Source organism: Carex rostrata, chromosome 13 (genome assembly GCF_964058835.1).
Source record: "Carex rostrata chromosome 13, lpCarRost1.2, whole genome shotgun sequence".
Classification (NCBI taxonomy): domain Eukaryota; kingdom Viridiplantae; phylum Streptophyta; class Magnoliopsida; order Poales; family Cyperaceae; genus Carex; species Carex rostrata.
In genome coordinates this window covers 499,543-523,253 of record NC_135930.1, presented here as the reverse complement: position 1 = coordinate 523,253, position 23,711 = coordinate 499,543, and the positions used below count along the sequence as shown (strand labels likewise).

General features: G+C 36.0%; 2 protein-coding genes and 1 pseudogene across 3 annotated transcripts; all 3 read left to right on the top strand.

Annotated features, from left to right (window-relative positions):
- The first annotated feature begins 5,398 nt into the window (after positions 1–5,398).
- LOC144564393 (double-strand break repair protein MRE11-like) lies at positions 5,399–12,159 on the top strand. The gene is made up of 20 exons (XM_078313991.1): positions 5,399–5,455; positions 5,746–5,881; positions 6,006–6,163; positions 6,571–6,661; positions 6,946–7,065; positions 7,143–7,211; positions 7,600–7,691; positions 8,154–8,256; positions 8,422–8,529; positions 8,997–9,059; positions 9,185–9,256; positions 9,553–9,630; positions 9,728–9,790; positions 9,881–9,944; positions 10,033–10,115; positions 10,497–10,610; positions 11,462–11,539; positions 11,665–11,736; positions 12,026–12,095; positions 12,143–12,159. Coding segments are annotated over exons 1-20 (1,653 nt in total). The 5' UTR covers positions 5,399–5,453.
- An 817-nt stretch (positions 12,160–12,976) lies between these two features.
- LOC144564392 (uncharacterized) lies at positions 12,977–13,807 on the top strand (the record flags this gene model as incomplete). Its single annotated transcript, XM_078313990.1, has 3 exons — positions 12,977–13,096; positions 13,197–13,409; positions 13,595–13,807. Coding segments are annotated over 3 exons (369 nt in total), but the record flags the coding sequence as incomplete, so codon positions are not given.
- Positions 13,808–18,819: 5,012 nt separating this feature from the next.
- LOC144564389 (uncharacterized) lies at positions 18,820–22,249 on the top strand (annotated as a pseudogene). Its single transcript, XR_013514619.1, has 2 exons — positions 18,820–21,413; positions 21,786–22,249. The product of XR_013514619.1 is annotated as an uncharacterized LOC144564389 (transcript).
- Positions 22,250–23,711: the final 1,462 nt, after the last annotated feature.

Here is a 23,711-nt window from a genome sequence, read left to right as displayed (position 1 = left end):
TATTTCGATTTTTTGATTAGAAACCGGAAATATTTTTTCCGGACTAAGGCTTAAAACACGAATTTTTTTTTTTATTCCGATTTATTATTCAATTTCAATTTTTTTTTTTTGCTCACGCCGTATAGATGTAATGGAGCCTAGTGATGTTGGGATTGATGCATTGAGTGATGACGAGGGATTAGCAGATGCCGAGTCAAGACTCAAGACCGATCGACCAGTCGGAATGGGCTCATTTTATAGGAAGAACTGTCAAGCAGATAACATACATACATACATATACATAAATGCGAAGATTTCTCGGTAGGTCATATCACTTTTGCCTTCCAAGTAAGAGAGTGCAATATTTTGAATTTGTAAGTGGTGATATGTACCCTCTTAATTAACTTGCTCGATTCCTTTGATGATAATATTTTGGTCCTAATGTTTGTTTCATGTTTTTGGTTTCTTCCTGGTTTGTTTTATTCTTAGTTTTTTAACTATAGTATTTCTTATTATGAGATTAATTACAATTGCTTTTATCATTTCCTCTTTTCTCAATTTGAGCTCTTAAGTATGCAATTGGCAGCAGTAGAAAAAATCACCTTACCTTTTTGTGTCCGATATTTTTTTTTTTGATGGTTAGCGACAAACAGTCGCCAACGATATATTAATTAAGAAAAAGTTTTATTTACACAATTTTGGGCTAAGTTAAAGCAACCTAGCCTGATAAAAGAGAAAGGAAAAGAAAGATGTAAAATTAGTTCGAAAATGTGGTCGCCAGAAGGATGCAGTATGTCCCTGCTGGCTCCATGACCGCAAATGAACTAAGCAAAGCGCGACCAAGAAATGACATCCAGAGTTGTATCATTTATCAATTGTCTCACGTGGCGCCTCTTGTTTGTGAAGTACCGCCTATTCCTTTCTCTCCACAGGGCCCAAGCACCCGCCGCCCAGGCCACACTCCACATTCGTCTTTCTCTCGGGGGTTGGTTAATTTGTCCTTTTTTCCAGGCATCTGCTATGTCCTGACCTCCTCTATGTGGTAAGTTGAAGTACGCACATAGCCCTCTCCAAAAATTCACCGCATAAACACATTCCCATAACATGTGATTCCTAGTTTCCACCAACGTATTTCCGCAAAGATGACATCCTGGCTGGATGGTGCATCCTCTGACAAGAAGGATTTCTTGTGTAAGGATCTTTTCCTGTAACATTAACCATATGAAAATCTTAACCTTCATTGGAATTCGCAGTTTCCATAGCTGGTTATGATTTTCATCCACTATACCCGTGTCCGATATTTTTAGTGTTAGATTTTTAGGAAATGAGAAATTATACTAGTACAGTATCTAGTCAGATCCGTGACTCGGTATTTAATTGGTGTGTGTTGTTAACATGCATCTTTATTAATACTTACGTAGTGTTCATTTTGTGCAAGTTCTACCAGATCCTCTTTGCATAATTTTGTTGTTGTTGTTGTTTTTTTTTTTTTTTTTTTTTTTCGCACATAGAATGGAGGAAATCTGGCCATGCTAGTAGACAGGTTTCTACATGAGGTGGCGTTCAAACTATGGTGGGCACCCAAATATGGCGCTCAACGATTGACCTAACAATATTGTAGAGAGAATGAGAGATTTGGTTTTACATATTTCATGTACTTTGACTAGGTTGAAAATAAATGTGTAGTTTAGCCTTGAATGACGAGTCTATTCTCTCTTGGAAACTGCATTTGCAGAGCTGATTTCGTTTCGTCTTTTCTTTGTACTGTTTTAATTTGTTTTGGTTTCCTTTTTTTATTCTTATATACTCTGGTTTGAAGCCAAAAATAATATAGATCACATCTCAGGCTCATTTTCATATATAAGCTTTACTTTTTGTTATTAAGAAGTTAAAAATGATAAATACATACAAAATGAATATATACAATTCATCTTCTTATATTTATTTAATTCAGTCAAAGTTCGGTCAACCGAATAATTTGGCGTTCGGTTCGACATCACCCCAAAAAAAAATTATTCAGGTATATTGTCACTAGTAGAAAGTAGAAAGAAAGTAATGAGAAAACCCATTACAGAGTTTTATACACATATGTAATAGACAATAGAGATTCTTTTGTTACCGTACTAAGAGTGTTCCTAAGTTTATTAAATTTATTTGTGAACTCAACTCTCAAATCTATTAGATTGATTTCAAATAACGAATTTAAAAGACCGTTAAAATCCTTGTACCTTATGACTGATGCATTTATATATAAAAATTTTAAAATTTGAAACTAAAATTCAAATTAATTTATAAATCTTATAATTTTAACTATTTAATTTTATAATAAATTAATTAAAATTTTAAAATTTTCATATGTTGACGCACCACTTGTAGAGTAGAAGAATTTGAATTATTTAAATTTATCATTTAAAGTTAATTTAAATAAATTTTAAATTTAAGTTCAAAAAAATAAAAATAAACTTAGAAAGACTCCTAATTTTTCAGATAGACCAGATCTATCAGGAAAATTTTTTTTTGGAAAAACTCACACATTGAGTGACACTAAAGAAACCTCCCTGTATCCCATTCCCACCAACTTTGTGGCTTTTACGATTCTCAACTTCATCTTTTCAATATTACCCCTATTAAAATTACTTATTGCATCCAAAATTCTAGACTGGAGAGAAAAAATAATATACTAGGAGAATGATTTTTTTTATCAAACGGATAAATATTTTCATATAACAAATTTGTATAATAGATACAGAAGTTTTTGGATATTAACCTTAATTGATTATATATATCTGAGATAATGCACTTGAATTTTAAAGCAGAATAAAGAATTTGATTTTTTGAACATATTAAGTGTTTCTAGATCTATAAAATAATATGGTTGATATAAGGATGATGCTATCTATTTTATAAAGAATATATAAAAACAAAAATGAGGAGGGATCGGATTACACCCTTTTTTTGGTGACACCGGTTACACCCTATATTTACAAAGTCCAAACAGTCGATCCAAACCGTTCAACTTGTTGGATATGTTAAAATGTGCATGCAGATCAAATTTTACATTTTTTTGAATTTTTTTACTATTTATTAAGATGGGTACAAAAATTCAACGGTCTGAATATAGCGATTTTGTTAAATACTTAATAAATAGTAAAAAAAATAAAAAAAATGTAAAATTTGATCTGCAAACACATTTTAACATATCTAACTAGTTGAACGGTTTGGATCGACTGTTTGGACTTTGAAAACTTTAAAAATGAAAAGTGTAATTCGGTGTCACAAAAAAAAGATGTAATCGGATCCCTCCTCATTATTAATATACTTAGTATTATTTTAACTGTTAATTTCTATAGCAATTATCGAAATATGTTTAAAGTGACCAAAATTATAGTAATTGATTATAAAATTATTATACCAACACGAAATACAAATTTTAATTTATTGGCCTAAAACCGCAATCCTTTCCGGTCAAATACAAAGTTTATTTTACCTGAAATTATTATAAAAAAATAAATTAGAAGATATAGTCTAGAGGTGCTATCGGGTCGGGTCGGGTCCGGGTACTATTATATTTGGACCCGTACCCTAAAAGTGTTCGGGTCCAAATTTCGATCCATATACTTATTTATTTCAAATCGGGTTGGGTCCGGATCCGGATACCTATCTACCCATAGATATTTCGGGTCCAGTCTTTCGGTTCCGGGTATATAGATACCCGTAACTTGTTTGTGGATTACCGGGTCCGGTTCGGATACGGGGCGGTTCCGAATCCAGAGCGGGTATAGGTCACAACTCCAAAGCATTCAAGAAATTATTTACATTTAAATATAATTATAATTTCTTAAACATCTCATATAATAAATCATTACAATATAAATTAAAAACTACTGCAAAATAAAAATTATACTATTGATCATGTTCATAAATAATAAAATATATCATGCTACATAACAAAATAAATTTGACATTCATGTGTCATGTGTCACATGTGTATAATATAGCACAAAAATTAAATGACGTAATTAAAGGGCTAGTTAAGGCTGTAATTAAAGGGTAGTGCAAAACAGTAGCATAAATTTTGTTAAGTTTAATCAAACTATAGCTCAGCTGAAATATATTATCTAACACAAAAACTTGATGCAAACTTATTAATATATATTTTATCGGATATTTATACGGGTATCAGGTTGGGTTCGGTTATGGGTCGGATAATTAAATGATACCCATATTCTACCCATTACAGTATCGGTTCCACTTCGGATCCGGGTCGGATATTAAATTATTAATTTTGTACTCATACCCATAATTTAATCGGTTATATTTTTTAAACCATACCCTATCCAAATTAATCGGATCCGGGTCGGATCCGGTTCAGTTCCGGATCGGATCCGGATAATCGGGTAAAATTTTATAAGTTTTTGAGTTTATTTGATATCAAGTCAAGCGGTCAAATGTTTGAGTTTTTAAGCTAATTTTAATACATTTATTTTTTAATTTTTTTCGCCGCTTAATTTGAAACTAAAATAACTTGAAAATATAAAAAGTTTGCATGTAAATGCATCACTCATAAAATAAATTAATTTAAACGGTTTAAATATTAGTCATACTCTAAAATTACTGGGCAACATATCACGAGATTGACCCCAAACCTTGAGCTACATATAAAATTATTGGGTAACATATCACGAGACCTTAAGCTACTTGCTTAATGGTCTGCAAGTCTTATCTCGTTGATCGGAAAAAAATATAAAGGAAACAACGGAAAAGACTGATTTGAAGGATAGACCTCGGAAATAATTAATAGGGGTCAATGGGCTGACATCAATCAGGCAGTTCAAGGGGATGTGACATGTCAGCTGCGTAAACATCCCTTAGGTCCGTAGGCGTGGATGGATCCGGTTCAACAACCTTTTTATAAACTGTGTCAGGCGTGAATGAAATGGGCATTTGCCGCACGACTGTAAGGTCCTATAAAAAAATTATAAAAAAATGAACTCTGTTTTCTACTTTATTTAAATTCTTAGAGCTGCTGTTTTGTTCCTGTTTACTTTTCTTCAGCGGAATTGAAGCTTTGAACTGAAGAAATCCATGTTTTCCTTGGTGTAAAGATATATTCACCTGAACAAAAAAAATCTGAAAAAAAGGAACTTATAAAATCTGTGTTGAAAGTTTTATGTTTGCACATTTGACTAGGCAGCCTAGACCTTTGATCAGAGACTCAGACTAAGGCGGTGAAGGAAGAATCAGCGCAACTCAGACGGACGGACGGACGGACGGTGAGTCTCTTTCTTCCGCTCAAAACGCGGCCAGTCGGGGATTACAGAGACAAAATATTGAAACAATGGTGACATTAGCTTGCTTGATATGGTAGATGTTCCAAATTTCAAGCAAGATACATTGCAAACAATTTTGACACGGCCGGCTGGGTTCCTCGCTCCTCGCTCCAAGTGTAAATTGTTACATATCTGAATTCATTCATGTAAGTTTTACCTTCTCCGATGAGATGACTAAATTGTGACTCACAAGTCACAAGTATTTAAGAGTGTATAATACATTTTCATTTGAAAACTAATCAGCAGTGGGTGTATAATATTGTTCCCAAATGCTTAATCAATCGTCTTCTTCATCCAATTTTACTTTACTTTATGTGGTTGCATTGTGACACCCAGCCACACAAGTATTCAGGCTTTCTGACAGTTGCTTTGCTTGCGTCTATTTTTCTCACTTCATACAATTTTTTCACTTTCTATTTCTTCTTGACTTGTAAAGGGAAGAAGACAATGACACATTAAGAGTATTGGTTGCAACTGATTGTCATCTCGGTTACATGGAGAAGGATGAAATCCGAAGGTTCGACTCCTTTCTTGCTTTCGAGGAGATTTGCTCAATAGCTGAGCGCAAGCAGGTTTCAATCTCTCTCTTCTTTCACATGTCTACCATTAGATTCTTCAGTGGAGAATAAGAGAAAAAAAGCCCCAAATATGCACTATTTCATGCCCACTTATTGAGATGTGCTGAGCTAATGGCAGGTTGATTTATTACTTCTTGGGGGAGATCTCTTCCATGAGAATAAACCATCAAGGTCGACACTAGTGAAATGCATAGAGATATTGAGGCGCTACTGCTTGAATGACCGCCCCATACAGTTCCAGGTCGTCAGTGACCAGACCGTCAGTTTTCAAAACACGTACGTCTAATCAAAGTTTTATTTCTTCAATGAAATGCCACTAATTTTGGGAGCTACCCAGGGGTCTTTGGAAACTGTTATGCAGGTTTTGAAGGGGGTAAATAAAAAGGAGTTTCCTTGTTTTTTTTATTTTTTTATTGTGCGTGTCGCGGTTCCTTGTTTTATATTTCTTTACCTGTCCCTAAGCTTACTCAGGGTTAAACACCTAGTACTAGCCAAATAAATAATTTTATTATACTTGCCTAAATTTCATTGCTTTTATACTTGGTAAAAACTATGCTCCAAGAAAGAGCCAAGAAAAACTGGCCACAACAGCTCCCCAAGCTGATATTAGATGGTTGATGCAAGCAAGTCTGAATTCCTTGGTTATTTTATATATCTAGCTCATGCCATTGCAATTTTGTCAGGTTTGGTCATGTTAACTATGAAGATCCCCACTTCAATGTTGGCTTGCCGGTTTTCACTATCCATGGGAATCATGATGATCCTGCTGGAGTGGTACCTTTTTTCTTTTAATTTTGTGGTGATAACCCTGTACCATTCCTGTGTGTAACTGAAGGTATCAGATCATGATCTGGTCAAACTCTGACCTAATATCAATTTCACTTTTTTGAACTTCTTTGTATTTTGTTATTGTTTGCCTTTTTTGTCTAATACTGTAATGACTACTGCATGAGTAATAAATATCTTTTTTCTTTTTGTTTAATAAGGCCTGAATATTGGCATTTTTAATTGTAACTATGCCTAACATTAATAAATAATTTTTATATGGATTTTTGTAGGATAACCTTTCAGCAATAGATATTTTATCAGCATGCAATCTGGTGAATTACTTTGGCAAGATGGTTCTTGGTGGCTCTGGAGTAGGCCAAATAACAGTTTATCCTATACTAATTAAAAAGGTTGGATTTTTTGGTCGAATAACAGGGCACAAGGTTACCATTTAGCTTCTGTTTAACATATGCGTTCGCCTTTTCAGGGAATGACTTCAGTAGCATTATATGGCCTCGGAAATATTAGAGATGAGCGCTTGAATAGAATGTTTCAGGTTTGGTTGCATGTGCCAGATAGTAAACTTTGAATTTTTCCTTAGGAGAAAGCTTAGAATTTCTCAATTAGAAAAGAGATTGCATAAAGCATATTTATCCTTATAATTTTTGGAAGTAGGATAGTACAACAACAACAACAACCAAGCCTTTGATCCCAAACAAGTTGGGGTAAGCTAGAAATGAGACCCAATTGTAGTCTCGGATTGGGTTCATATCCATAAAGAGGTTGTTTTTTGACCGCTGGCTCGCCACGCCTTATTGCCACCTTCCTCCTTTATTCTGGCTTGGGACAGGCTGTGCAGAAACTACATAGTAGTAGTTGAAATTATTTTCTTATGCATGATATATTATAACATAAATCTTGTGTTTGCATTTTATGTATTTCAGACACCACATTCAGTGCAATGGATGCGACCCGAAAACCAAGATGGAGTTTCCATTTCTGACTGGTTCAACATTTTGGTTCTTCATCAGAACAGGTTATCTCTTAGCTTTAATCATTACAAAAAATACCTTGGTGTTTCTGGAAATTACCTCGAAACCTGGGCAAATTCACTTCTGAACTGAAAAGATTCCAATGGTTTAATTTCCAGTAGTTATGTTTGGATGCTTTTGGAATAAATTATATCGTCGAGAATAAATCAACTGAATAGTGACAGAAGTGCGCCTTGTATTTACTGCTTATGGAGGAATTCCTGTTCAGTTCGATCTTGGGCTATACTTCTTATTTCATTTTATCCATTGATCAGAAAACCCGCTATTATTAAATTCTTTTTGTATTCGCTGTCTTGTTTTGCGTAGAATCGTTGAACTTAAAAAAACTGGCTAAGGGGTACGTCGTATTTTGCATTGAAGGCAATTTTTGTCATTATTAAATTAAACAGAATGTTATTTTATTTAAAAGCACCTTGTAATGTCACTTACATTACAGTCCTTTACAGGATAAAGGCGAACCCGAAGAATGCAATCGATGAGCATTTCTTACCACGTTTCCTGGACTTTATAGTTTGGGGGCATGAGCATGAATGCCTTGTTGATCCACAAGTAAGAAATTTTTTTGTTATCTTTGTGCCATTTTTTTTTGAGAGAGATTGAGGTCTAGCCGTCCAAATTCCAATGTCAATAAGGCCCCGTCATCCGGGTTTACTTTTATGCCTTTCAAATTTAAATTTTAATTCATTGCATTTACACTGGGATTCTACCTTGCAGGAAGTAACTGGCATGGCATTTCACATTACTCAACCAGGCTCTTCAGTGGCAACATCATTGATTGATGGAGAAGCAAAACCCAAGCATGTTCTACTTTTAGAAATCAAGGTTTATGCTGTACAAGTTATTTGTTTATTCCTTACAAATAAAACACAAGTTTTCTCAAATTTACAAGTAACACCCAGCATTTTTTTATTTTGCAAATAAGAACTGGCTGGTTATTGGAAAGCTGAACCACGGATAAGTCAAGAAAAAAAAGGTGACTGAACCGTCCCTTCATATAAATGGGATGAATTGCTGCGAAGCTCATTTAGACAATATTTTTACAAAAATCTAGATTCTTTGTAACCGATTAGGATTTAGGAAATGAGAGGAGATTGTCGATGTTTAGAGTATAGCTTTTTGGCGATGTGAATCTAGAACCCAGGTGCGATCCAAGATAGAACAGCTGCATATATAATAAATGTTGGGTGTTATTTGCACAAATCAATAAAATGTTTATATTAAAAATTTGAAAGAGATGTTCTTATCTTTCACTAGATTTAATTTTGTCCATTCCTTGTTAAAATAAATAGGGTACTAAGTACAGGCCGACAAAGATACCACTCAAATATGTCAGACCTTTTGAGTATGCCAAGGTATGGAACATGCTGGATTTTTTCTGACATTTACTTGAAGCCTTTTCACTATACCCTTTTAATTTTTTCTTAAATTTCATTTATTTATTTACCTATTTGTATGTTAAACTTATACTTACCTTTAGGTTGTGCTGAAAGATGAAGCTGATGTTGATTTCAATGATCAGGCCTCTGTGCTTGAATATTTGGATAAAATTGTAAGTTCATTCCCATATATTTCTCCTAAAATGAAACTAAGAATGACATGTGTCAATATTCTAATTTATTGTATGTGTAGTAGTGTAGCACCGATCAATGGCTCAGATTTGAATTTTGTGTTCAGAATCAGTCATACTCTGTCACGTCCTCATACTTTACAGCCATCAGTACCAAACAGAAATTTGGCCATTTTGTCACTTTTTTTATAGTCTAGTTCTTGTATTAGATCTTTGGACTTCAGATACCAGAAGTGATAAACTTTCTCACATTTGGTTGATTGATGAACATTAAATAGGTGAGAGATCTAATTGAAAAGGGTAGCAGGTCTATACCGAGTAGATCGGAGCTCAAACTCCCTTTAGTTAGAATAAAGGTAATATTTTTTTCTTAAATAATTTCTTAGTAAATATTTTAAAGAAATTAAATCAGTTTATACTTAATAGTAACTATTTTCCGTGTTATAATTTGAGGTTGACTACTCAGGATTTTCAACAATAAACCCTCAGAGGTTTGGCCAGAAGTATGTAGGGAAGGTAGTTTGTCTATAATTTATCAATCAACTAGGCTTATTTTTGCAGTGTGCTTATTAGACAGTGCGTACCCACTTACCATTTGACATATAGGTTGCCAATCCACAAGACATTCTCATCTTTTCTAAGGCTGCAAAGAAGCGCCAATCTGTTCAAGGTACTTGGTTCATTGTACTGTACCACAGGGCACGGTTGCATACCAGTTATTGTTTTGATTGTTAAAAGACTCATTGATTCATATGCAGACCCCATGGATGAATCAGAGAGATTTCAGCCAGAGGAATTAAATCAGCAAAATATTGAGGCTCTTATTGCAGAGAGCAATTTGGTATTCTAACTCAATCTCTTCTATTCAACTTTCAGTGAACTTTATAAACCTTATCTTACTTTAGAACTTCTACGAAATAAAATTCATGGCTTAGCGATCTTTACATCTTCAAATTGATAATGCCAATATTTGTACTAAAGTGGTCCAGTGATTATCGTTTGGTCATATAGGATTTTGGTTTGGTTATGGTTTAGCACTTAATGAAGAACCAAAAATTAAGTTATGATTAACTTCTTAAGCAACTGTCGAATCCCATTCACTGGCGTGCTGTACTGATATGAACAGAAAGTATAGTTATCCTAAGTACTTGTTAATGAGATACGTTATCAGGTCCTCCTTTAGCAAAAGAGCCTTAACAATATTATGCAATAAATTTGACAGAAAATGGAGATACTGCCAGTTAATGACTTGGATATTGCACTGCAAGATTTTGTGAACAAGGATGACATGACTGCATTTTCTGCTTGTCTTAAACGAAACCTTGAGGAAACAAGAGTGAGTTGTGTTTTGTCTTTTTAGAATCTCGTGGATCATAATTATGTCCTGTGCTCTCATTTGCTGTCCCGGGCGCACCTTGGAGGGGGGGAGGAGGAATTGTTAGTTCAGTGATATGGTAGCAATGTTCAGGGGACCTCCTGAGCTGACCTGACTAATCAATTTGTTGTTTTGCCCCAGTCTTTTTTAAATGTTATTTAATATTAAATATAAAAGGTCAACCTCCCAAGTAATCCAATTTTTGCCATTCAAAAATATGGAAGGACCATGAATATATAAAACCCACAAGTCAAGCACTAATATTTGCAACATTTTACATTTGAAGGAGGCTGATTTCCTTTTCTTTTCTTTTTTTCTCGAGGGTTGGAGAGGGGTGTTGGTTGCTGGGGTTAAGATTAGTTTTTAAGATTGAACCTGTGTTGCTTTCTTATTGAGCTGGTTCCCTGAGGGTAATTCCCCTGCAGACCATAATTTTAATTTTACTTATTTGTGTTTACAATAAGAGTTCAACCTCTTCAGAACATCATTATTTTTTTGTCCAAATATAGGACCATTAATACATAAAATCTATGAGGCAAGCACCATTATGACAGCTTTGCAAATTCGTAGTGCAATCTATGAGGTTGTCGATTGGTTCCAGTTCTGGCTAACATTTGTCTTTCCATAATAAATAACAACCGTTACAGCTCTAACTTAACCAGGCCAGATTAATTACCAGCTGGTGGATACTAACATCTGCTAGTTCACCATTAAACTGTGTTCTCTGGTTCCTCACCGCTGGATTTGTCTTGAGCTTTAAACATGGGGGTTTAGTATGATCTTTATAATTCATTTATGTGTCTTATATGCAGAAAAAGCTAAATTCTGAAGCTAATACTTCAAGCATTGAAGAAGAAGAAATCATTGTCAAAGTGAGCGAATGGATGCAGGTACTAAGCCCTTATCTTGTCAAGTTGTCATGCTGTCTAGCTTTTAATTTGCGGGCATGTTTACATCAAAGTTTTGTTCATTTCCATTTTTATTTTGTTGCTTTGTTTTTCTAATCGTGTTTCAGGAACGAGCAAAGGAAAGGGCACTAAGACCCAAGGATAGTATAGGAATCTCTTCGAGTTCACAGATTATACCTGTTAGTAATTTTATTACTTCCCTCTTCCATTCTGTCATAATTACCTCTTAAGATTTGCTTTATATTATTTAAAACCAATTAAGTCAATAAAAAAAATTATATAACTCTCACGTGAAATTCATCACTATATGATGATTAGATTGTCAAATCTACTTGTTGGTGCTGTATAAGTTAGGAAAGTCCCCTGTTCTGTCTTTGACTGCAGCTTTACCCCTACCTGTTCAACCAAAATCTGCTCGATTCTTGCTATAAGTTCCCTATAATAAGGAGCTAAAATGTCCTTTTATAGGGTAATGACAAAGGCAAAACAGGGGTGGCTGCAAGTACCACCAATGCATTTAGCGATGATGAATTTGGTGGTGAGAGCTTTCCAATGCCGGCCTCCAATTTTGGCAGAGGAAGGGAGAGATCTGGAACCCGTAGGGGTTCAATGGATGGTGCAGACTCGGTTCCTTCAAGAAGAGGGAGAGGAAGAGGGCGTGGAGGGAAAGTGGGATCGAGCGGCTACAAGCAGTTGACTCTTGATTCTCTCATACCATACCAATCTGCAAGGTTCTTTATCTGTTTTTTTTTTGTTTATTCTTTTTTTAATTATTTAAAAGCTTTCTATACCTATCTGGCAGAATCCAAAATACCATGGGGACTTGTGCAAGCGTTAGAGCCTGACTAGGTCCATTTTTTCTCCTTAAAATGTCAAAAATCAAAGGCAACCTCACATGGAACACCAATCGACCAGTTTAACAGGACTAGCAGTAAATGATCCAAATTTGTACAACCCAAAAGAAAATCCAGTCTGATCCAAAACCCAAACCAAAATGTATACTGACCCTAGAAAAACACATGCATAGCCCAATGTAGTTGTCAGGATGATAGCTTGTAATGACCTGAAGGTCATGAACTATGCACATAATTGACTAGATACCACAAGCTGATAGCTGGACTTAATTTAAATGAGTAAACCAAGATTCTAAATTGACTGGATCGGAATTTGACTGAAACACAAAATGATCCATTCAAATAGGTGAAATCCATAATTGACCTGAGCCCAGAAAATGAGCTGGCAAACCCTCATCGGAATTCGGAACCCCCACCACACCATCACCCACTTGCTTCATCTTGTGAAAAAAATGTGATATACTATTTCAGAAGGTTCATTAAAAATGTTTCCCAAAAAGAAAAGAGAAGAGTAAGAAATTTTAGAGATTGGATACAAATAAGGTGCAAATGCTGTTATTGTAATTTAAGCAGGGCAGTATCAGTCTCAGCCACAGCAGCAGTGAGAACCATAGTAAAAGAAGAGGTGAACTCTTCCTTGAGTGAAGAAGAGACTTATGAAGCTACTCAAATTGTCGAAAATTCCGTATGCTCTCCCTTACTTTGATTCAAATTTATACCTAGTCATTTACCAGTCTCTGTACCTGTTGTACACCTAGCCAACCGTTTTATTCCCCTCATTCTAGGAGCCCGAAGAAAGTGTACAAGGGAAAGGTCGCAAAAGAGGTGCAACTAGTGGTACGGGCAGAGGCTCTACACCTGCAAAGATGGGTAGAAAGGCAGAAAGCTCTTTCGCCCATAATTGGCTCATGCACCCAGACCAAGATGAAGATGATGATGATGATGATGTCAGTGCATCAAATCGGATGAAGAAGGCTCCACCTCAACCTCAACCTCGTGTAAGTCCATTCTTTTTTCCTATTTTTTGTTTAGTTTATATTGGGTCTTAGAAAATAATCTTGAGCAAATGGCTATACATTGCCTCATACTTTGGGTTGATGTATCTTCTGTATTTAACTGTTCTCTCTAGAGTCTAGATTCAGTTGACTGACTAATAACGTTGCTTCAAATTTTTGCTTGACAGGCCCCGAGGAATTATGGTTCTATTAAAAGGAGATAATTTTGTGCATAGCCTCATTTCACATCAATACCATTTTTGAGAAGAAATTGGAGATGTGCACTTGTGGTCAGATTAATTTTAATCTGGCCAGTTTTGTCAAGTTTATAACTTGGTAATAGCTAGCTAGCAAATTTTGTGGCTTCTGTTCCTGGAATGAAAATGAATTCTACATGTAGTTTCGTGAGATGTGCTTCCTTGCAATTGAAAGCCTCTCCTCTCCTCTCCTGTCAACTAATTTTAAAATGCGGTGGTTCACTAATCTGTGTTTTCATTATACCAAAATCTTTAGCTTTTATATTAGCTTTTGATTTATATATATTGATGCTCTAGGTTTTTCTAGGAATGTAAGTTTGATCTATGTACTTTTGGCCTACGGGCATGAACTACGCAAAAAAAAAAGAAAAATGAAATGCGCTGGTTGATATGCAATTTGATTCTGTGATATAATTAATAATTATATGTGGAGTTTAGGTTCGAACATGATTCAGTTCGTCTGGCTGGTATAATTATAATTAAAGGGCGTTAAATTATGGTTCGTGCGTGCGTCAACGAACTCTTGAGGGGTTTAACGATTGATTGGCTGGTACTCTGGTAGCAATTCACTGTGTCAATTTTCAAGTAAATATCATATCATAATTAAGGTGAAGATAGCTATTTTGAATGAAAATATCATACTCATTAACCCAAAATAATAATAGGAGGTTATATTTTATTATTTCTTTTGAATGAAAAAAAAGTTAAAGAGTGACTTGATATAACAAATAAATTAAGACAAATTAGTGGATGAAATTTACCCTTATTTCTTGATGAAATATGCTTATTCTTGATGAAATAAGTATATTAGTATTTTTTTGCGAGAATATTGAATATTATAGTGATTTTATGGATAAATTAGTTATTTTGAAAGTTTACATGGATATATCTTTTTCCAAAATTAAATTATATGTGTGAATGTGGGTTGAATTTGTATCCTCTGAGATAATCTCAACTTTTGCGTGACCAACGTGTCCGGTGCCTATTCGGGGGTCATGTAGGAGTCAGTATTATGTGTGCTTTGAGATTGGTGCAGAACGTATTTAAACAGTTGGGATTTTCCATAAAGTCACGCAAAGTTTGAGATATCTCAGAGGATACGAACTCGTAAGAACTAAGAAGTACGTTTGAAGGAGTCTGCATCGTCTGCATTAACTCAAAAGAGCATCTTTTGAGTTAATAGATATAGACCGTCCGATTGTAAACGAAGTTCATCCGGCTCCGGCCTAAAATATAGGGGTCTTTAATATTAGTGCGGAATTAATACACACTAATCTTAAAGCTAATCGGACGGTCCAGATGAATTAACTCAAAAGATTCATTTTTTAGTTAATGCAAGGATACGAATTCCTTTTGGGTGTTCATTTTCATTTTTAGACCGAACCAAACTAGTTTGGGTTAAACGGTTAGGTTTGATTTGATTGATTTTTCAAAACCGAATTATAACTTCAGTTCGGTTTGTTTTGAAAATTTTAAAAATCGAAATAATCAAACCGACTAAACTTTTATATATATTTTTTTTTGAAAAATAGTGATATGATCACTGATTCCGAACTTTTATATATTATAATATATATATATAGTTTAAGACACAATTAGACGAGGACAATTCCAATATTATAAAATGGTCCCAAAGTCTCTCTTCTTAATTAATACTTTAAAAATTTAATATTCAAAAGACGAATCGGAATACTCCAATCTCATATCTCACTAACAATGCTTCCGTGATGCGTTGGTTTATATTTTATATTGTTTAAGTTTGTTAATTTCAGAATGAAATTAAGTTCATTGCAATATATTAATTTTTGGTGCGTTCATCTTTTTATGTTTTTATTTTGTAAAAACAAACTCCAAAATTTGTGAAATTTTAAATGGACACGTTGCTTGTGAAAACAAGACAATAAAATATTCAGAATTGTCATCTGATTTTTTTTATTTCGAGATATTAATGCACTATTACAGATTATGTCACTTTATGAAGTAAAAAAATGACTATAAATCCTACTATTTTTTTACCACGGAGCTCAAGTCACTAACATAATATGTAACACAAAAAAAAAAAAAAAACCCCAAATCAGTTACAATATATCTCGGTCTTTTATATTGCCATGTACATATACCTTTGGCTCTTTAAACTGCATAAAAAATAAAATAAAAAATTATTCACGATAGTACCTCTCTGATAGAATATTAGAAAACTAAGAAAGCTCGAGAAATATATATGAAAGAATGACGCCTAAACATCAAGGACAAATACAAGTTAACTTCCATACCAAAAAAAACAAGTGGAAATTTTAGTTTCAAGCGGATGCCAGAAAAACCCGAAACAGCAAACAGGCATTGGTACCCATCAATTACTGAGTGCTCACTGTTAGAAGCGTCAAAAAAATAGAAAATATCAAGCAGCATTAAACACATTAAGGGTAGCGAAAAAATTAAAAAGGTCACTGAGAAAAAGAGGGAGGAAGTACTTCAATAGGTAATTAAGTGAAATTTCTGCTTTTATATTCTTTCTTCACAATTCCTTCAAACAACGAATCCAAACCGTTCAAACCGATATCATGTATGAGTAAGCTTGTCCAGAATTTGCTCTAATCATGTTCAGTGGTACTTTATTCTAATCATGTCTGATATTATTCTAATCATGTTCAGTGATACTTTACATATTCAATAATATTATTATTGATATTTGATAATAACTTGTGCGTACGTAGCAAAATAAATGAATAATATATACACGAAAATAGAAAATTGAAATTGACTGAAATTGAGGTATCTCAAAGGATTTTCCATAAAGTCACGCAAAGTTTGAGATATCTCAAAGGATACGAACTCGTAAGAACTAAGAAGTACGTTTGAAGGAGTCTGCATCTTCTGCATTAATTCAAAAGAGCATCTCTTGAGTTAATAGATATAGACCGTCCGATTGTAAACAGAGTTTGTACCTATCTAAAAAACGGTGATTTTGTATCTATCTAAAAATAGTAAAAAAATTCCAAAAAATATAAAATTTGGTCTCTAAGCACATTTTAATATGTAGAACAAGATGAACGGTTCAGATCGACTGTTTGAACTTTGTAAACGGAGATATAAACATGGGGCATGGTTGGGGCACAAACCAATGGTGAATTTTAACCCTACTCTCTCTCTCTCTCTCTCTCTCTCTATATATATATATATATATAATATGAGGAGGGTTCAAATGCACCCAAATGCACCCAAATGCACCCAAATGCACCCTATCTTTCAAATCCATTTTCTCCGTTTTCAAAGTCCAAATAGTCAATCCGAACTAGGGCTGTAAACGAGCTGGGCTTTAGCTCAGCTCGTTTATTTTGGCCCGAGCCTGGACCGAGCGAGCTGGACCTAGGTCACCCGAGCCAAAACCTCTGGCTCAGCTTGTGACAAGCCAGCCCGAGCTAGCTCGCGAGCTGACGAGCTGGCTCGTTGGGCTTTATTGGACTGTTATTATACAAATTCAAAAATAAAAAAAAATAAGAAATCACATTCAAAAAATTTAAGAAATTGTCCAGCAGGCACATCTTTAAGCAACTAAAGCCATATCCTTTCTTCCCAAACCGAAAATACATCAATTTTGCATAATTGCGCCTTTAAAAATGGGACTGGACTTGAAATTATACGGGACTAAACCCTCAATTCACTGTAGCTTAACGAGCCGAGCTGGCCCGGTCCGAGCTGACCCCTGGCTCAGCTCGTTTATTTTGGCCCGAGCCTGAGCCGAGCTGGCTCGTTAACAGCTCGGTCCACTACCGAGCGAGCTAGAGGTGAGCCACGAGCCGCGAGCTTTTTTGACAGCCCTAATCCGAACCGTTAGATGCGATCTATATATTAAGATGTGCTTGGAGACCAAATTTTATATTTTTTTGAATTTTTTTACTAGTTATTAAACCACTTTGAAAATCGCTGATCCAATGGTCCAGAAAATGTAAAATCAGCGATTTTCAATGTGGCTTAATAAATAGTAAAAAAAATTCCAAAAAATGTAAAATTTGGTCTCCAAGCACATCTTAATATATAGATCGCATCTAACGGTTCAGATTGACTATTCAGAGTTTGAAAACAGAGAAAAAAAATTTGAAAGATAGGGTGCATTTGAGTGCACAAAAATTTGGGTGCATTTGAACCCTCCTCTCTCTGTATATATATATATATATATATATATATATATATATTTTAATTTAAAAAAATGGGAGTTGTTATTATGAGAAGCACAATTGCATAATTTTTTTTGTTCTTTGTACCACATTACCACCTTTACCTTATAAAAGCTTTTTATATATTTGCCTATATTTTTGTGATTCGTGCAATGTTAAGTAAGAAATCTAAGGATAGCAAATATTTTATCTTTTAATATTAAATGGAATATTTTATTCATTTTTATTTTCTTCTTTGATTTTGGAAAGATCAATTTCTAAGATATGCGACTAAGATTTATGTTGATGACTTAATACATTTGATGAATTGTTTTCAAAAAAAGAAAAAGAAAAAAGAAGAAGAGTAAACAAAGATTTGAAAAAAATGGATCTTGTTTTTTCAATAGCAAGCTTTAACAAAGTTTTTATTTTCTTATATCAGCTTCTTAACGTCTAAATTTTAGAAGGTTATAATATTTTTTTTCTTGTTGATTTGACTGTTAAAATCGATCGATTCGATTCAATTTCAATGGTTTGCGTGTGTTTGCTGTATTTATTTTGTAGATTTTATTATTATTTATTATTTTGTTTTATTTTGGTATGTGTTTTTATTTTTATTTTTTCATTCTGATTTTTCCACCTCTCATATATAGCATAACGTGTGAACCAAATCGAAATTAAAATGAACTTTATTTAATTTTGTTTTTCTTTTAATGCTCATAAATAAAATATGACATATGTATATGCTCATAAAATATAACACGAGAAGACTAACTTTAATAATAGTATGCCTCATTGAGAATTGGTGTGTCTCCTCGTGTCTTATCAGATGAGAGACGTTGAGACAGAGTGAGAGACACTGGTAAACCACCCCACGTTCCCACCTCAGGTGACCTCGTGCTTTCACTTCATATTCCCTTCCCTCATACTCAAACAAAATAATTACTACCAGACTATTCCAGTATCACCAGAAACAATAAAGAAATCCCTTTCGAGCTCTCGCCATGAAAAATTGGCTCATCTCATTCTTCCTCTTTTCTCATGTCTATCTCTCCTCCTGTGTCAACCAAGAAGGTTTATCTCTGTTGGAGGCTAAGCGTGGCCTTGTCGACACAACAAACTCTCTCGTAGACTGGAAAGAAGGAGACCCGACACCGTGCAATTGGACCGGTGTCTCCTGCACTGGTCCCACCGTCACCTCTGTCGACCTGACATTCCTCAACCAATGGGGACCCTTCCCTTCGTCTCTGTGCAACCTCCCCAACCTCACCTTCTCTCTCTATCTTTAAACTACATAAACTCCTCTCTCAATGGGTCGTCTCTTCAGCTCTGCCAATCCCTCACGCACCTGGACCTCTCGCAAAATTTGCTCGTCGGGCCGTTGTCGGATGCTCTCGACGAGTTGCCATCCCTAGTCCATTTAGATCTTTCGTTGAATAATTTCTCCGGCTTGATACCTCCTTCCTTTGGCAAATTCCCGAAAATTGAACGGCTCTCTTTAGTTGCCAATCTTCTTAACGGTACCGTGCCAGAATTTCTTGGTGACCTCCTGACACTCCGGCACTTGAATCTTTCGTACAACCCATTTGCACCAGGCCCTGTCCCGTCTTCTTTATCCAAGCTCTCTTCTTTGGAAGTGCTATGGTTAGCAGGTTGCAACTTGAATGGTCCTATACCTCCTTCTCTCGGTCTTTTGAATAAACTTACCGATTTCGACCTCTCATTGAATCATCTAACCGGTACAATTCCTGCTACTCTCATTGGACTCTCAAGTGTGGTTCAAATTGAGCTTTATAACAATTCACTTACCGGTTCGATCCCCTTGGGTCTCTCGAAGCTCCCCTCTCTTTGTCAGATGGATCTCTCCATGAACCAGCTTGAAGGGCCTCTACCTGCTGACATTTTTGACATACCTCTTCTTGAAAGCCTCCACATTTACTCGAACAGGTTAACCGGTCCGATACCGTCAGGTGTTGCTAAATCCACTTCCCTTGTCGATCTCAGACTCTTTTCAAATCAACTAAATGGGACCCTCCCGGCAGACTTTGGCAAGAATGCACCTCTGATGTTGCTGGACTTGTCTGACAATTTTCTTACTGGTGAAATCCCAGCAAGCATCTGTGACCGTGGCATGTTAGAGGAACTGCTCTTGATCGATAACATGTTCACTGGACCGTTGCCACAAGGCCTTGCCAAGTGTAGCAGATTGACACGTGTCAGGCTGAAAAACAATCAGTTAACCGGTGAAGTACCTGCGGGGCTGTGGGGCCTGCCCCATCTCTATCTCCTTGAGTTAACCAACAACTCTCTAACCGGCAAGATTTCACCGGTCATTTCCAGTGCTGCCAACCTCTCTATGCTAGTGATCTCTGACAATGAATTCACCGGAACCATCCCTTCTGAAATTGGTATGTTGTCAAAACTTTATGAAATTTCAGCTGGTAATAATAGGCTAAGGGGGGCCCTACCATCGACACTTGGCAACCTGGCTGAGCTCGGTCAATTAAACCTGGATAACAATTCCCTTTCGGGTGAATTGCTTCGAGGTATTAAATCGTGGGTTAAACTAAGTGAACTCAATTTGGCAAACAATGATTTCACCGGAGAGATTCCACCTGAGCTCGGTGCTTTACCTGTACTCAACTACCTCGATCTATCAGGTAATCTCTTAACAGGCCAGGTACCAACTGAATTGCCAAACCTCAAACTGAACCAGTTGAATTTGTCAAATAACAAGTTAACGGGTTCTCTGCCTCGTTTATTTGCGACTGAGGAATACAGAGATAGCTTTTTGGGCAATCCCGGGCTTTGTGGGGACATAACTGGTCTGTGCCCGGATTCTGATGACGGGTCCCGAGCCCGACCGGGGTATGTCTGGATGCTCCGATCAATTTTCTTATTTGCAGCAATTGTGCTTATTGTTGGTGTGTCGTGGTTTTATTGGAGGTATAAAAATTTCTCAAAGGCGAAAAAGGGTTTTGACATGTCTAAATGGACTTCAACCTCATTCCACATATTGGGATTCAGTGAATATGAAATTTTAGATTCTCTTGATGAAGATAGTGTGATTGGTAGTGGTGCTTCTGGCAAGGTTTACAAGGCCGTGTTGAGCAATGGAGAGGCCGTTGCCGTTAAAAAGCTCTGGGGCGTGGTAAAAAAATATGGTGATGGATTAAACCAAGCTTCACTAATAGATGATGCTTTTGAAGCTGAGGTGAAAACTCTAGGTAAAATTCGGCACAAGAACATAGTCAAACTATGGTGCTGTTGCATCCACAATGAATGCAAGCTTTTGGTTTATGAGTACATGCCCAATGGTAGCCTCGGTGACTTATTGCATAGTAGCAACGGTGGCATGTTGGATTGGCAAACTCGGTACAAGATAGCTTTAGATTCGGCTGAAGGGTTATCCTACCTACACCATGATTGTGTACCCGCCATTGTGCCCAGAGACGTGAAGTCCAATAATATTTTGTTGGATGCTGAGTTTGGAGCGAGAGTTGCTGATTTTGGGGTTGCTAAAGTTGTGGAGACAATTGGAAACAGGACCAATTCTATGTTGGTCATTGCCGGTTCATGCGGTTATACTGCTCCAGGTCTGCGCTTTTTTATTTGAATTATAAACATGCAAAGTAAACAAATACTGTTGCAATTTTGTAATTTAGCAGTGCCCTCGGATATACTTGGTTTTGAGATTTATACCAACAAAAATAATTACCAGTAAGCCACACTACATCATGGTGCCTGATCTGCATATAGGTACTAAAAATGTTGAAAACATATAGCTGATGTTTACTAGTACAAGCTGGTCTGCTGGTGGTATTAAATTACATAAGCATTCCCTCATGTGTACAGTTATTTGTACTGTTTGACAAAAGAGAGGCAGTTTTTTTTTAAAAAAAAAAAACTATTTAAGTCATTTGTTTGTAAAACTTATGCCTCTTTTGAAAACTTATTTATCCGATCAGAGTATGCATATACGCTTCGTGTGAATGAGAAAAGTGACACGTACAGCTTTGGTGTGGTTCTTCTAGAACTTGTTACCGGCAAGCCGCCAGTAGATCCTGAGTTTGGAGAAAAGGATTTGGTGAACTGGGTTTCTGCCACAATCGATCAAAAAGGAATTGACCACGTCATAGACCCGAAACTTGATCTGGGGTCCAAAGAGGATATCTTGAAGGTGCTAAACATAGGCCTCTTGTGCGCAAGTTCGCTTCTGATAAACCGGCCTTCGATGCGCCGTGTGGTGAAAATGCTACAAGAGACACGGGCCGAGTGCAAGGCCAGGTCAGAGAAGAAAGATGGGCAGCTTTCACCTTATTTCCTAGAAGAAGCCTCTGATCTAGGGTCTCAAAGACAAGTGGCAAAACATGACCAGAAGCTAGATTGGATCTCCTCTCTCTTTTTTTGTTCCTTTTTTACATGTGTATAGTTTGACGGTTGCAAGACTGCGTTTGCTGTTCATCTCTAAATACATGTTGAAAGTGGGCCTCTGAAGGCCTGAACTATATTTGGAAGTCAAAAGGTAACAATTCTGACTTCCCATATTATATTCATGTGTGTATGGCTTGTTTCTTTAAAGTCGTTTTTCAGCCCATGGGCTTTTCCATAAGAAATGAGTAAAAGCATAATACAAAAGAAAAAAGTAAAATGCAATTTAACTTCGCGTATTGTACCATGCCTTTCTCAAAGCAAAAACTATACATGAATAATAGCGGAACAAAAATAAGAGAAATACTTAAATGCGTCAGGCATTGGTTGGGTATGCACCTTGCTATCTAGACTCTTTGATTCCCTCAAGAGCTTTCAATGGTTTAACACACAAAATCCCTATCATCTAATTAATAGCAAGGAGGGAGAAACACATTATCTGCTGGCTTGTCAGTTGCCACTGAAAATATGAGAGAGAGAGAGATATCAGGCCATGGAAATATCCTCATGGCTTTATTGTCGGGCTTCTGTAAAGGTCAAAAAAGGACCGACAGAGGTGACAGGCTTTTGTCTTAAATTAACGGATTGGAAAGAAAAACAAACCAACCAGGCAAATGTCCCGGGATGTGGATTCTCCGTACTCGTGTTTTGGTTTCTTTACTTTTTTTTTTCTTCTTCTGATAATTCCCCAGATCCGGACCCAGACCCAGACGAATTCAGATTCAGTGAAGTAACTCAATTTTTGGGTTTGTCAGATTTGAATCCGTGACCATCTACTTTGAATTGGAGCGCACATATTCTGAGCGACGAATTCGAATCTCGAGGCGATTCCGAATGACAGATTTAAATCAGACGGTCCATATCCAAAACCCAAAAATTGAGTTACACTGTGATCGAAAACAAAATAAGTAAGAATTCAATAGAATACAAAATAAAATAATAGAATAGACATGATTTTAAATTGAGAACAAATTCATTCTCAACAATCTTATATTTACTCTCAAATTTCTTTCAATTTACAAATAATGTCATCAAAACCTAGCTTCTAGGGCTTGAGTTTGTAAGAAAAAAGAAACAGAAAAAAAGGTATTGACAGTGGATAGGAAGAAGAATGGAGGAGAAGAACTAAAAACACACCTAGTCGGCGCAAAATGGCAAATGAAAAAGAAAGAAGAAGCGAACAGGAGAAGAAGGCAGGCTTTTTGTGTCTCTTCACCCGGTTCTGTACAATTCTCGCCAAATTCCTTTGTTTTGGCGTGGATTTCCCAGCGGGATTTTGAAAGAAAAAAATCGCACGAACTCCTCTCTTTTCCTTCGTTGCCTTCACTTCCGATCAGAAACGCGACACGAAATCTGATTCTATTTCTCGTTTATGCGGGGTTACCCCTTTCCGATCACAGGGTTACTTTATAATTATGAAATCCGGACCCGACCCAGACACAGAGACCAGAAATCACAATTTC